Source organism: Leuciscus leuciscus (genome assembly GCF_965113295.1).
Source record: "Leuciscus leuciscus genome assembly, chromosome: 15".
Classification (NCBI taxonomy): Eukaryota; Metazoa; Chordata; class Actinopteri; order Cypriniformes; family Leuciscidae; genus Leuciscus; species Leuciscus leuciscus.
The window spans coordinates 3,298,112-3,314,188 of record NC_138739.1 but is presented as its reverse complement, the minus strand read 5'-3'; the positions used below and the strand labels follow the sequence as shown (position 1 = coordinate 3,314,188).

At 43.0% G+C, this 16,077-nt stretch overlaps 1 protein-coding gene across 2 annotated transcripts; it reads right to left on the bottom strand.

Annotated features, from left to right (window-relative positions):
• Positions 1-42: 42 nt before the first annotated feature.
• irf6 (interferon regulatory factor 6) lies at positions 43-15,786 on the bottom strand. Of its 2 annotated transcripts, none has more exons than XM_082139170.1 (8): positions 15,538-15,786; positions 14,706-14,888; positions 8,677-8,872; positions 8,270-8,353; positions 6,080-6,274; positions 4,750-5,142; positions 1,928-2,049; positions 43-693 (listed from the first exon to the last, which is right to left on the bottom strand). In XM_082139170.1, exons 2-8 carry the CDS (start codon positions 14,877-14,879, stop codon positions 463-465), a joined length of 1,395 nt encoding a protein of 464 aa, XP_081995296.1. In that variant the 5' UTR covers positions 14,880-14,888; positions 15,538-15,786; the 3' UTR covers positions 43-462. The 2 variants fall into 2 exon arrangements, with proteins under 2 accessions (XP_081995296.1, XP_081995297.1); XM_082139171.1 differs by having other exon boundaries at positions 14,706-14,885.
• Between the last annotated feature and the right edge of the window lie 291 nt (positions 15,787-16,077).

Here is a 16,077-nt window from a genome sequence, read left to right as displayed (position 1 = left end):
AATCATATCAGAAGTTCCACCTTAAATGACAAAAACACTCACTCACTTTGTGCATTTCTCATTTTATTTGATAAATCCAAGTAACATTATTACACAATTCTACATGATAGGATGTCAAATACATAATACGGTTAAAAAAACTAGATGATATTCAACCCCAAAAGTGCGAAAAACCACATAAACCTGACAGTTTGATTATAAGGGTAACATACATCAGCAGTAAAAGCACAATAACGTGGTTAAAAGCTCATTATATATTGTGTGAAACTGAAGCGATAAGCATGAGGAGTGAGTTCCCGCTGATAAAATAGCATCTGGGCGGACGTTTGCTGTGGCTGATCATTAACACACGCTAGACTTTGACCGCGCGACATTCACACACTAAAACCCTCAGAAACACTACAGCAGGAGTTTTGTGAGTCTCTGAAGCGTATCGAGTGGTTCTGGGTAAAGCCCGAGTCATCACTGCGTCTGCAGGGCCTGCGTGAGGTGCAGGCCGGCCCCGGGCGGCAGGGGCCAGTTCTCCTGCCCCTGGTGTGTCTGCAGGAGCCGGTAGAGCTGCTTGAGGTGTGTGACGATGTTGTCTTTGATGTCGGGGATGGAGATCTGTAAACGCACGCTTCCGCTGTCGAACGAGCGCGTGCAGTCGCCAGAAAACATCTCGCTGATCATGCGCGCCACCACCGGCACCACCTGCACACACACACGGAGACGTTTAGCTCAACGCTGTTAGCTACGAGAAGATGACAGCCTTGATACTTACACGTAAACATCAATACAGGAAATACGATCGGCTAGTTCACACGCTAAGGCTAGCTTAGCTTCAAAGACAATTTTAGGCTAAAAAACCCAAATGTTTTGAGTAGCGAAACGGCGTTGTTAAAAAGAACCAGTTTCAATTTGTTTTATAAGCAACTATTTGTTGGTTCTATATGATAAATGATATTTTTAACTGATTGGCAAATAAAAATGAAGATAGTTATTGTCTTTTAAAATGCAATTTAAAATGCATTTCATTTATAAATATAAAAACATCTTAAAATATAGCAATAAAATAACTAGGGATGCACCGATTATGTTTTACCACCGATTTTTTACAAGCAAATGAGCCGATAAGACATCTGAAATAAGAGGCAACAACTGCATTTAAATTAGATTGTATAGTTTCAAGATTTAAAGCAAAAATCTGAATGGTCTGACTACAGCTTTGTGGAATTATGCTACACAAAACAAAAGCAAGATGTGTAAGTTCATAAGTCGACAGCATTGCTGAGTATTTCCTCCTTAAAACTGCAGTGATCCAAAGACAGTCTCAAACACACGCTTTGAAATCGCTGGTGTTTCTGACGTCACAAACTACCTTGTAACCAATCAGATCAACGTGTGATCGTCAACCAGTGGATCTCTGAGCTGAGTGAGTGAGTGGAGGCGGGGCTCATTTGCATATTCATACTAAATGAGGCAATGGTGTCGAGTTACATTCAAGATAATTAAAGGCTTTTTTTGGTTGTCATTTTGGTGATCAAAGATGAGTTTTAAGGGATAAAATTATTGACTAAAATGGAACTTTAAATAGTTGAAAATATGTATATTTTGCAAGAACCTAAAACTATAGTGTTTTTTATATATAATAAACATTCTTAAATGAGCAGTTTTGTATTTCTCCATAGTTTTTAGTTTGACTGTTGTTCGCAATGCTTCATGGGATTGTAGTTCTTTGCCTCACTAAAGCCGCTAGGTCTGTGTTTTTGTACATTTTCAAAGTTTGTAATTTTTCTGGATGGTTTGGTTCATGGCTTATAACACTTTAACAAAGACCTTTTTTAAAATTCCTATGGGAAAAACAAATGGAAAAATACACTAATGCACTCTCTAGTGCAGATGGACAGCCACCGTGGCCCATAATGCACCACTTCACACGTCTCACCTGCACCGTGATGAGCTTCCTCTCTCTGGGTCTGCCGTCGGGCCACTCCTCCCCGAAACACAGGTGAATGTCGTAGAGCGGCGGTTCAGAAGAGGACTGACCCCGCTGGTGAGCGATGACCCCTGCGCACACACACACACACACACACACACACACACACACACACACACACACACACACACACACACACACACACACACACACACACACACACACACACACACACACACACACACACACACACACACACACACACACACACACACACAAGCATCAGAAACACCTTCATGCTTTCATACAAACAGGGTTTGAACACATAATGTAAAAAAAAATTTAATCCAGGACTTTCAAGAACTACTTTTTTTGTTTTCAGGAACTACATTCAGAGATCGCACTTATCAAACTATTTCTTTAGTATTTAAGGATTTTTAAAACCCAAATTACAGACATAAGGTATCCAAAAATACAACGCATTTAATAACATATATTAAATACAAAGTTTATAATGGCTATTATTGTTTAATAAACAATATTTTATATTATAATGTTGGTGTACTTGGTAACGAGAAAGGTCTGATGGGGGTTTATCAGATGGGCTGTAGTGGTAACGTTGCGTGAAAAGATTGTATGTGTGTTTTTCGAAAAAATGTATTTCATATATATTGTATGTAAAAGGTGCGTTGTGTAATATTAAGGAGGATCTGTTGACAGAAATGCAAAACTATGTTTTCAGTGGTGTATAAAGACCTTACATAATGAACCGTTGTGTGTTTATTATTGGAGTCAAATCTTCTGACACTGCCAGGATTTCATCGGAGGTTAAATTTGTTAAACGGTCATTAAACGTCTGTCGGTGAACATGTCAAACTAACAAGTTTGTATTTATATAGGACATTTGAAATCAGCAAACAAGGCTGACCAAAGTGCTGAACAATACACAAGCTGAAGAACAAGGACAAACCACACATTCATGACAAAAACTCACAATGAATTAAAAGCTAAAGAAAAAAAAAAAGGTTTTAAGAGAAGATTTAAAAGCAGTTAAAGACTGAGCCGCTCTGATGTAAACCAGAAGGGTAGGACCAGCAAAGGCTCGGTCTCCTCTATCCTTCAACCGTGATCTGGGGACGGACAAAAGACTCTCATCACCAGACCTCAGGTTTCGTGTGGGAGTGTGTGGACAGAGTAGCTCGTGCCAGATTATTGTTAACAGGTATTATGTGTATTGTTCTTAATGCATGATGAAGTAGAAGGAGAAAGGTAACCTCGGTTTTGGATTCATTCAGAAATAAGAAAATTGAGAAAACCACAATTTCACTTCATCTAGGCATGCAGAACGAGATCTCAGAGCAACATGTGTGTTGCGTTTCAGAGGCAAATAAATGTGGGTATCGTCTGCATAGCAGTGAAATGATGCTTTCTGATGGAGCCCAGAGGAAGTAAATACAGGGAACAAAGAACGATCAAACACTTCAGATTTTAACCTAAGATCAGAGGATTCTTTTAGGATTTGTTTTCTAAATGTCCATCATTTGTTAAACTCATATTCATTACTTCAGTGAGCTCATTGTTTCTGCATTAAAATATTACATTGTTTAAATTAATACATTTTTAGCTAACTGTGATTTTGTATATGTACATTTCTGAAATACTTAGATGGTTTCCTCTGATAACAGATCACTGTAAACTGTAGGGATGGGTATTGACACAAATTTCACAATTTCGATTCCCAAGCTTGCAATTCGAATCGATTTCGATTATGATTCGATTCGATTCAATATTGATTATTTTGGATATCAGGGACAATACATCTGAAGGAAAACAAATCTCTTCACTAATGCTGTAACTATGGGAGTCAGTTAGCCTAGCCTTCATTAGCCTACTATAATGTTGAAGGTAAAAGTGAACTGATTTGTATACAAACACTTAAAATACACTTATTTATTTTTATAATAATAAAGTTATATGAAATTATACATAAAAATTTAAATGGTGGCGGTCATAAAAAAACTTTCCAGATTTATTCAAACATGCATTAAATATTGAAGAACATTAAAAATCATAACAGATATGTAATATGGTGCATATATTTAGCTAAATGCTCCTCTCTAGAGTTAATATTTCTCGCTGACTAGCGAGTTTATGGTCACTGGATATGGTTTTTCTGAGGTAAATGTGACGTTACATGACATTGTTTACTGACGTCTTTCCACGGTTGAAACACTGATTGGGCGACTCCATGTCACATGATACGGACTTCGATAACTTGTACTCTGTCTTTTAACACACTTTCAGAAGCTCATTCATGTTTATTTCTCACTGTAACTGGTGTTATTAAGGCGGAAGAGAAGATCATGTGCTTCTCTAGAGCTGAGCCAGAGCGATCTCACGCCACAGCGATGAAACGGTAATTGTTTTTGAATTTCGTCAAAAAATGGACGGAATTTGAAATCTGAGACTGTGTTTCATATCAATAGCAACAAAGCACAAAGATTACTGTGATTTATTGGATGAGATGCGCTACAATGTTCCACTCATTCATCAACTGAAAACAGGATGACTAATCGATTCTTGGGATTTAAGAATCGATATCGTTTCATAAAAATGAGAATCAATTAAAATTGAGAAATCTATATGTTTTACCCAGCCCTAATAAACTGTAATATGGACTCATGCACTTTCTGTAAAGCTGCTTTGAAATGATGTGTATTGTGGAAAGCGCTATACAAATAAACGTGAATTGAATTTGCTAAATTTGTCTCAGACGGCTAAGTCGTGGCCAAAATGGCCCAGTGTGCAGTGGCTTCAGGAGTGTGTCTCACCGCTGAGGAAGGACTCCAGGCAGAAGAGCTTGACCTTGTGCTGCCGCTCGATGAGGTTGGGAGCGTTGGGATTGGGCGCGCAGGGGCCGGACCAGTACACTTTACACTGGCACAGGCGGATGGCGTAGATGTCGTGACCGTTGACCTCCAGGATGAGGCCGCGGTCCATCACGTCCAGTAGCCGGCTGGTGAACACCCTCTGCTTGTCGTTGGTGATGTGTTCAGTGGGGGGGAAGCGCACCTGCTCCAGGCTCACCGGCCCGAACAGCTCCTCCTGGTTCACGATCGGCCCCAGGTCCCCGTAGAAGAGCCGGCAGCCCTGAGGGTTGCTCACGATCACCGGCGGACACACTTCCTTACCGCGGTAATAAAACTGCACCTCCAGATCCGTCACTGTGAAACACAGAGTGCATTATGGGTGTGATTTCGGGTCGTTGACTACAGCTGTTGATAGAAATAAAGCTGAAACGTCTTACTTGTGAGTAACACTTGTGTTACAAAGTGTGTGTGTAACGTGTGTGTGAGTGTAACGTGTGTGGGTTTAACGCGTGTCTGTGTGTGTGCGTGCGGTGTGTGTGTGTGTGTGTGTATGTGTGTATGTGTGTGTGTGTGTGCGCAAGTGTTACAACGTGGGTGTTATTTTATGAGAGTGTGTAACGCGTATGTGGGTGTAACATCTGTATATGTGTGTGAGAGAGAGTGTGACATGTTTGTGTAATGCGTGTGTGTGTGTGTGTGTGTGTGTGTGTGTGTGTGTGTGTGAGAGAGAGAGAGAGAGAGAGAGAGAAACGGGTGTTAGTGTAACACGTGTGTGGGAATGTGAGTGTGTGTGTGTGTGTGTGAGAGTGCAACGTGTGTGTGGGTGTGTGAAAGTGTAACATCTGTGTGCGTGTGTGCGTTACAACGTGTGTGTAGTTACTGGGCAGAGAGCTGATCCAGGTCTCTGGGGTGGCGAACATGCCGTCGAAGGCCGAGGGCATCTGGTGTGTGTATGTGTGTACTTGTACAACTATCTTTGTGAGGACCAATTTGAGTTTTAGACCAGTGGAGTGAGGACAAAGAGAGTAAAGTTGAGGACATGTTGGCCGGTCCTCAGTTTCTGAGAGCCTTTAAAGGCCTGTTTGAGGGTCAAGACTTGGTTTTAGGGATAAGGTTATAATGAGGTTAAGGGTCGGTTTAGGGTCAGGGGGTCGGGTTAGGCACTTAGTTGTGATGGGTAAGGTTAGGGTAAGCGGCTAGAGATTGCATTGTGTCAATGAATGTCCTCAAAGATAGATGTACAAGAATGAGTGTGTGTGTGTGCGTGTGTGTGTGTGTGTATGTTAGTTACTGGGCAGAGAGCTGATCCAGGTCTCCGGGGTAGCGAACATGCCGTCGAAGGCCGAGGGCGTCGGGATCTCCGGCTGCATCTCCACGTCCAGCGGCTCCTTCTTCGGCCACACCTCGGCGGGGGGAGGAGGGGGAGGGCAGCTGGCCGGCGTCATCGGGGACACGGATCCGGGAGGAGTCCAGACCGGACTCACGCCTGCGCACGGACACATCACAGTCAAACACAACAACATACGCCACATTAAATACAGCAACATTTAAAGGTGCCGTCTGTAAGATGACAACTAGTGGTGGAAACAGGTACTGCAGTCCAGATCCAGGAGATCGTTGTTTTGGACAATGAAAATTGGTAACGTGCAGCATCATAAACCAAAACAATATCAAACATTCTAGCCTGGAAACACACATTTCAGAGTAGAATAACTGGCTGTAGAAGTGTTTTTAAGAGAAACAAAAACTCTGAACTTCTTATCGTTTCCTATTGTTTTAGTATGGTTTCCTCAATATATGCAAACATATGGAATTTTTATGCTTTAGTAGAGTGAAAAAGTTACATACAGCACCTTTAATAAAGGGGTCATCGGATGCCCATTTTCCACAAGTTGGTATGATTCTTTAGGTTCTTCATGTAAAGTTCGTAACATACTTTGGTTAAAATTCCTCAATGGTTGTGTAAAACAACACCCTTTTACCTGCTCAAAAACAGCTCTGTTCACAGCGACCCGTTTCGGTGCATGTCTCTTTAAATGATAATGAGGTGCATGTCTCTTTAAATGATAATGAGCAACTGCTCTTCCGTGGGGGTGTCGACACAAGACACTAAAGTGATGCCTTGGTGGACAGTGTACAAATGTCTGAGGGCGGAAATATGCTAATACGGGAAATATGCTAATACGGGAAATATGCTAATACGGGACAGTCCATCAGTGGTCGTGGGCGATTGATTATTGAGAGTGTTTAGGCTTTTTGAGGATAAAAAAAAAAGGGAAAAGGAGTGAATTCTCATTGTATGGTGATTGTGTCCACACACTGCAAAGACACATTTACATGCTAACACGGTCCGTGTAACGCTTCACAATTCAGTTTTCAGACCTTACAATGCAAATGCAAAAATGCAAAATTGAAACCAGCCGGGAAAAGTGAAATCCCGGTGGCCTGGGTATGATTTGGCACATTGCCCTACCTGTTTGTTTTGACCTTATTAATAAAAATAGCACATTAAATTCTCCATTCGATAATGAATCAGCACTATAAACATTAAATATTGTATTAGCCTACAAACGAGAGCTAAAAACCTTTTAAAAAATTGTGGGGGGGGGGGGGGGGGGGGGGGTATGCTTATTTTTTTCTATAGGCCTATTTTTGCTTAGTAGGCTATAATTTTTATCGTTATTCTATATTCCCGTGAAGGATCTTGAAAAGCGCTGCTGCTCGCGAGCCACCCCCGTTCTGCTGCACTGAAAATGAACTGTCTGGGATCTCGTGGTTGTGGCTGCCTAGGCTACTGTACCATGTAAAATGAACAACAACAAGGATATAGCGATATATTAATAAAATAAAAGTAAGAATGAATAGGTAAATACAAACAAGGGCAATGTGCCAAATCATACCCAGGCCACCGGGATTTCACTTTTCCCGGCTGCTCCCGATGGCCGGTCCGAGACTGCCTTATAATTTAGCACAGACTATTAATAATAAAAATGATGGCACTTCGGGTGAAAAATGTTGTCCTGTGTTCCGTCTTTTAAACTTCTCCTCAAACGTGCATGCAGTGTAAATAAAGCAGTTACATCAATGAAATGATAGTGAAGTTAGTCCACGGCCACACCCCCGTGCTAATGGTACCGCCCACGGCACAAATTACAAGACGAAAAATGGAAAAATAGAAAATCGGTTAGATTTCATTTATTCAAATGTTTGTTTCTGAAGTCACAATTTAGCAAAAGTAAAATTGAAAAAAGGGGAGAAAAAGGCAAATATCCATTGATAATGTACTGGAAAAACAAGAAAAATGAATGTCTGGTTTCAATTTTTCATTTTTGCATTTGCATTGTATGGTCTGAAAACTGAATTGTGAAGTGTTACACAGACCTAACACCATATAAAAGTGCATTTTGCACCCGATGACCCCTTTAAACCACATGCTGTACAGAGAGTTTAAGACAGGTTTATCCCGGTTTTCTCCCAGTACCGTGAGGTGGATATGGTGGAGGAGGCTCAGGAGTGTCGGGAATGTCGTCTTCATCGCCGTCGGTCTCATACGTGGTCACTGAACCTGAGACACACAGAGTTCACCAAAGACTTGCACACTGCATACTTACTTTTCTAAATAGAGAGTTTCGAGTGTGTAATGCTACATCATAGTCACATGACCTCATGTGCATGTTTAATTCGGAAATCAATGTGCAAATCTCATGTGATAAATAAAAATCATTCATAATAATATTTATTTTATATGAATTAATATTTATTTAAATGAATTAAATCAAATATTTAAATGAATTGATTCAGGAATAAAGTCATAACTTTTATAAAAATCAAGAATAAAGTCATATAAAAAAAAAAAGAAAGAAAAGTGTGTATGTGCGTGTGTGTTACCTGGGTTACTGATGGTCTGTGGAATATCACACACGTCGTAGATCTTCAGCGGGTTCATGGGAACCTCTTTGGTCCCGTCGTAGATGAGGTTGAACTCGCGGCTCTTGTTCAGAGCACATCTCAGCTGAGCTTTCCATTTAGCCGGATCCGGCTCGTCCACGCCTTCCTGATACTTCCCGGTCTCCACGGCCCAGGCCTGGCAAACACACACGGATCAGTCCCGGCAAACACACACACGCGCGCATCAGTCCCAGCAAACACACACACGCATCAGTCCCAGCAAACACACACACACGCATCAGTCCCGGCAAACACACACACACACGCATCAGTCCCAGCAAACACACACACACACGCATCAGTCCCAGCAAACACACACACACGCATCAGTCCCGGCAAACACACACACACACACACACACACGCGCATCAGACCCGGCAAACACACGCGCATCAGTCCCGGCAAACACACACGCATCAGTCCCAGCAAACACACACACGCGCGCATCAGTCCCAGCAAACACACACACGCGCGCATCAGTCCCAGCAAACACACACACGCGCGCATCAGTCCCGGCAAACACACACACGCGCGCGCATCAGTCCCGGCAAACACACACGCGCGCGCATCAGTCCCAGCAAACACACACACGCGCGCATCAGTCCCGGCAAACACACACACGCGCGCGCATCAGTCCCGGCAAACACACACACGCGCGCGCATCAGTCCCGGCAAACACACACGCGCGCGCGCGCATCAGTCCCGGCAAACACACACGCGCGCGCATCAGTCCCAGCAAACACACACACGCGCGCGCATCAGTCCCGGCAAACACACACACGCGCGCGCATCAGTCCCGGCAAACACACACACGCGCGCGCATCAGTCCCGGCAAACACACACACGCGCGCGCATCAGTCCCGGCAAACACACACACGCGCGCGCATCAGTCCCGGCAAACACACACACGCGCGCGCATCAGTCCCGGCAAACACACACGCGCGCGCATCAGTCCCAGCAAACACACACACGCGCGCGCATCAGTCCCGGCAAACACACACGCGCGCGCATCAGTCCCGGCAAACACACACACGCGCGCATCAGTCCCAGCAAACACACACACGCGCGCATCAGTCCCGGCAAACACACACACACGCGCGCGCATCAGTCCCGGCAAACACACACACGCGCGCGCATCAGTCCCGGCAAACACACACGCGCGCGCGCGCATCAGTCCCAGCAAACACACACACGCGCGCGCATCAGTCCCGGCAAACACACACACGCGCATCAGTCCCAGCAAACACACACGGATCAGTCCCGGCAAACACACACACGCGCATCAGTCCCGGCAAACACACACACACGCGCATCAGTCCCGGCAAACACACACACACGCGCATCAGTCCCGGCAAACACACATACGCGCATCAGTCCCGGCGAACACACACGCATCAGTCCCGGCAAACACACACACACACACACGCATCAGTCCCAGCAAACACACACACACACGCAACAGTCCCAGCAAACACACACGCATCAGTCCCGGCAAACACACACACACACACGCGCATCAGTCCCGGCAAACACACACACGCGCATCAGTCCCGGCAAACACACACACGCGCATCAGTCCCGGCAAACACACACACGCGCATCAGTCCCGGCAAACACACACACGCGCATCAGTCCCGGCAAACACACACACACGCATCAGTCCCGGCAAACACACACACACGCATCAGTCCCAGCAAACACACACGCATCAGTCCCGGCAAACACACACACACACACACACACGCGCATCAGTCCTGGCAAACACACGCGCATCAGTCCCGGCAAACACACACACGCGCATCAGTCCCGGCAAACACACACACGCGCATCAGTCCCGGCAAACACACACACGCGCATCAGTCCCGGCAAACACACACACCAGTCCCGGCAAACACACACACCAGTCCCGGCAAACACACACACGCGCATCAGTCCCGGCAAACACACACACGCGCATCAGTCCCGGCAAACACACACACGCGCATCAGTCCCGGCAAACACACACACGCGCATCAGTCCCGGCAAACACACACACGCGCATCAGTCCCGGCAAACACACACCTGACCTCAATTTTAATCAATTTCTCATCAACCAATTGCCTGGATTTAATAAATAAGAATATAGCATATAATATAATCATGGAGGCGCCCGCGTGGTCACTTGCATTGCACGTTAACTGGAGCGCATCTCATCCTAACTTAACCGAAACTCATACGCCTCACAGACATGAGAAATACATCAAATACACAAAGTTGAAATGTCTTTAAGCTAGGGCTGGGACAACGCGTCGAAGTCATCGATGACGTCGACGCAAAAAATACGTCGACGCAAAATATGCGCGGCGATTCGTCGACCTGCTTTCATTTCTCTAAAAAACGTTTGCAAATTGCTTCACAGTGTGTACCTTATGTGCGCTGATACACGATGGCCATCATTCTATCCAACGGTATATAACCAATCCAGGGGTTTTCCTGCATTGATTTTTTTTGGCGGCCGCCAAAGCCGTATTTGATCGGTGAGTGATGTAGAATAGAATGACTGACTGCGCTTGACAGGGCGCATACAAGTACGAGAGAGAGCCCTGGCCGCGCGTGCACTCACCGTCTTCAAACAACACGAGCGCTGTCTTTCTCTCTCTCTCTCCCTCGTGCATATTAATCAAAATCATTAGACACGATAGAAAAAGGGCGGAAGACCAAAGTTTCACGTGGAGCATTCGGAGATTTTTTTTCTCTTGAATTACCGCGGAGTGTGAATTGTGGTAAAAAATAAACTGCCGGGATAATCACACAACGCTTGCCGTAGGCTACACGTCCACTAATGACACGTCCGATTCGCGAACTAATGACTCATTTGAACCGATTCACTTTAATGAATGGTTAAAACAACTGATCTGTCCAACACTGAACTCACGAGACGTCTGAATCGGTGTATAACAAATCGGTAACACTTTACAATAATGTTCCATTTATTAAATTCTAGTTAAGTACTTTTTTTTATTAGTATTTTTTTTTTTTTTAAGAAAAAGGTGAGTGGCAGAGTGTATTACTATACGTTGTTGTTATTTTTATGTGAATGAAGAATTAAAAGATGCACTTTTTTCAGTAAGCTAGGACTATGTGTTTTCAACATAAATGTTCAATTCTGTTGGTTCAGGAAGGACGCCATGACAGGCTGCTGGCTCCCACTGTTCATTTTTATTTATTTTTTGTTGAAAAAGCACTCTCTGTATTAGCTTAAAGCCCTCATGTTTACATTGGTTACTGTATTCTTTCAATTGCTCTAAACAAGTATTTTGGGTGACCTTTTTATTTTTTTTATTGAATGCTAGACATCAAGTTGTTGTTATTTTCATCTGAAAGAAGAACTTTTTTTCAGTAAGCTAGGCCCTATGTGTTCAGTAAGCTTGTTTCAGTAAGCTATGTGTTTTCAAGGCTTTAAGGTTTTATTGAATGCTACCTCTGACTAAGAATGCATTACTATGCACTTGTATAGTCTTTTATTTTGGAATTTTAAGAGCAATAAACATATATTGCAATGTTAAGGAATTCATGTTTTTTTTCATTCAGATATGTAAATTAACATGTATAAATTGCTATTAGTCAATTAATGGGGATTGGGGAGATAATCGATAATCGATAATCGAAATCGAATCGGACTGGAAAAATGAATCGTTAGATTAATCGTTGCATCGAAAAAATAATCGCTAGATTAATCGTTTAAAAAATAATCGTTTATCCCAGCCCTACTTTAAGCAAAATAATTCAAAACGAAAAGAAATAGGCTACTGGGCAATTCCATGCCAGAGTCCTGCACGGGTCCGATTTTGTAAACCCGCACCCGCCGTGCTTCAAACCGCATCCGACCCGTTATCCATCAACAGCACTAATTAAAATCCGCACCCGACCCGCTTAAAATAGAACCCACACCCGACCCGCACCCGAAAATAAAATCAGTTTAGCCAATCACATTATAGACACAATTACAAAAATGTTTATTGCCAGGTCATACAGAAGTTATAACGACAATTAACACAAGGACAACTTCAGCCGAAGCGGTCAAAAGGCCGGTACATGATGGCTAACGTTACCACAAAACTGAGTAGCCTAACGGACGCGGCTACAACACTATCCCCCAGTTTCACAGACAAGGCTTAAGCCTAGTCCCAGACTAAAATGCATGTTTGAGCTGTTTTAACTGAAAGTAACTTGCACTGACAGATCTTAAAATACATCAGTGCCATTGTCTTGTCTCAAGATGCACACCAGTCATTTTATTTTCTAAGGCACGGTTATAAAAACTACTTAAATACCCTAATTAAACTAAGCCCTAATTCTGGCTTAATCTAAGCCCGGTCTGTGAAACCGGGCCTATATCTGCCACGCAATTTCGTCTAGCCTACATCTGACAATGTTGGGTTCAAACACGCCCTGCACACCACACATACTGAACAGTGTTAAATTTGAAAAATACTGTTCGACAGAACTGCTTGGTTTGTTACCACAGTTATCTGTGCTTCCTCAGGGATGAAGTTCCACATCTGCGGCGATCCAAAACGAGCATGCAGCAAAGCCTTTCACAATATTTTCTTCAGATAACTCCAAATTTCTCCCACACACTGGACTTGATTTTTGATGACGTGTTGTCGACAACTTTACAATCTCCACTAGCTATTCTTTTCTTCAACTCCTCAGCATCCATCTCGACGACTGCAAGCAGATCGCGCGCGCGGTTATGAGGAATTTTTAAAAGTGAAAGTAGCCTAGGTAACGTTATAGATCCTGGGAGGGCGTGGCGCGTGGGCACAAATAAACTGATGTGGATTTAAAATTATTTTATCAACTTGAAATACAGGAATATTTTTGTAGATGTGTTCCTAAAAATATGCATATATTTTTACGTTTGCATGTGATTGTTTTAAACCCGTGTTTAGACCCGTGTTTCCCCCGTGTCCGACCCGACCCGCACCCGTATCCGACACAGTTGGATATTTTTCACCCGTTTGAGCAAAATTTGCGGGTCACCCGTCGGGTACCCGAACCCGTGCAGGACTCTATTCCATGCAAAACTGTCACATCCATAACGCCAACACAATGCCATGGTATTTAGTTGGCATTATGGATGTGACAGTTTTGCGTGGAATTGCCCTACTCTCTGATTATGTAATCCATTATGTGCATTTCTCTCTATAGGCGCGTTCACTATGGAGATGGCGATCAACTTCATCTTTGCAGCCGACACTGACACAGAGAACACTAGTTTATTAATAAAAATCAATGCACATCTTGCTTGTTGCACGCACACATATTATGTTGAAATAACGAGATATTATGTTGAAATAACATTATTAATAATAAAACATCTTATTTGATTGAATGCTGCGTTTGTGCAATTTAATCAAATTAAAACTTTAATTGTGATCATTAAAATAATTGAATATTAAATATTTGGTGGCCAAGTTTTGCTAATTTATTAATAGTATGTATATATATATATAAATTGCGTAGCTCCCCGTCAGTGATCTAGCACCCCCTCAGCACATGCGTTAAAAATTATCTGCCGCTGCCCCTGACTACATGTGAGCTTAAAAGTTCAATTCTATACCTTTATCACTGTATAAACTAACTTAACTTTTACTTGCACTGATATAGCAAGACTTTTTATTTTAGTTGTCGTCTTTCATAGACAGATATTTTCTTCTTGCTGTGTAAATGTGCAGTTTCTCTCTTTCTCAGCATGTGATTGGCTGTTTGCTACTGATGTCACACCTAAACTCAGGATCAAAGCCTGAGTTAACAGAGAAAGTTGATGATCAGCATCATGGTACCAACAAAGCCTGGTTGGATTGGTTTAGTTTTGTCAACTCTGAACTAATCCTGTAACCCTGAATTTGTTCATCTACCATCATGGTACAGGCCCCTGGTCCCGACCCCTGCCGTACTCCGGCCTCGGGATCCCCGACTCTCACCTTAAAGATGGTGTTTTCCTCCTCCTGTTGGGGTGTGTGACGCGTGGCGTGTTTCCATGGGATCTGGAAGCGTTTGGCCTCGCGGTCGAGCCACACCAGACCGGGAAACGTCCCGTTCTCCACCTGGGACACCAGCCAGGGCTTGAGCCGGACCCGGCGCGGATGAGACGACATGACGAGCTTCTGGAAAACACACATCAATGATCACACTGACCCTCATATCCGGCAGAATAAACCACAGCCTGCACATTTAACACAGAAACACTTTTCAATCGCTTCGGTTCATTTATTTTGTCTGCAGTTTTACTCTTAAATTTTCATTCATTTCCTTGTTTAATGTATATGTGTGGATGTGACTTTTAAATAGTGTTAAAAAGTTGCATAAATTGAATAAAATATATAACAGGTCATATAGTACATTCAATAACAATAATAATAATAAACATTATTATTGGCAGCAACAGTAGCATAAACACCATTTAATAGATGACGTTCCCTTGAATATTTAATTTGACTGTAAACACAGGCCAGATAAAGCTTATATTAATAAATAGCCTACACTTTATTATGATCATTTATTCAGCGATTTATTCATATAATCATATAATAAATATGTATTCATATAATCAGAAATAAGCGTCAGATAAACCCATAAAGCCGGTGACTTTGATATTCGATGCTAAATCACGAAAATGTTCTTTGCCGTCGATAAAAACCCTTAAATTCCGATAGAAAATCATATTTGAGCGCATTATATTGTTTGTATTAGAGTAAAAAGCCTGTAGGCCTACATATTAAATGTAAATGTGATATAAATATTAATGAGTCTCACCTGAGGGTTTCAGGAAGCGTCAAAGCAGGAAAAAACACCAATCCTGAGGCCTTTACCGCCAAAACCAGCCGGTTTATGAATAAACGTGGTTAAAGTCCGAGAGTATCGGTCATACACCGGAGAATGCGCACACACACTCGCCGTGAGTCCGTGTGAAACTGTGTGAAACGCGTTTCATGTGTGTTTGAATCTCTGCTCGAGAGTTTCACCGTCAGCCGAAACTCAGGTAGAGTGGTGACGTCACGCGCATTTCTGTGACTCGCGCACACACACGGGCACGCGCACTCATGAATGAAAACACTCAAACACACAGGCCTGCGGTCATATCCTAGTGGGAATCATCATTCACTTCACTGTTCTTAATAAATCATTATGTTTATTTAAGATTTTACTCAGTCATCCAGGATAGGCCAAGTAAAAGTAAAAAATACAACACAAGTAGGCTATAGGTCTAAATACATCAGAGAGGAACAAAAGCTGGTGTAGTAGTTCTGTGACCCTATAGGCGCTGTGGTGAGGATAGGGTTAGGATTAGGAGTG

Coding starts and splice junctions, on each gene's coding strand:
- irf6 (XM_082139170.1), bottom strand. CDS start 14,879: ATGTCGTCTCATCCGCGCCGGGTCCGGCTCAAGCCCTGGCTGGTGTCC. Junction 5,143..6,079: donor CTGGATCAGCTCTCTGCCCA/GTAACTAACATA, acceptor TGTGTTTCACAG/TGACGGATCTGGAGGTGCAG. Junction 2,050..4,749: donor CCTGGAGTCCTTCCTCAGCG/GTGAGACACACT, acceptor GTGTGTGCGCAG/GGGTCATCGCTCACCAGCGG.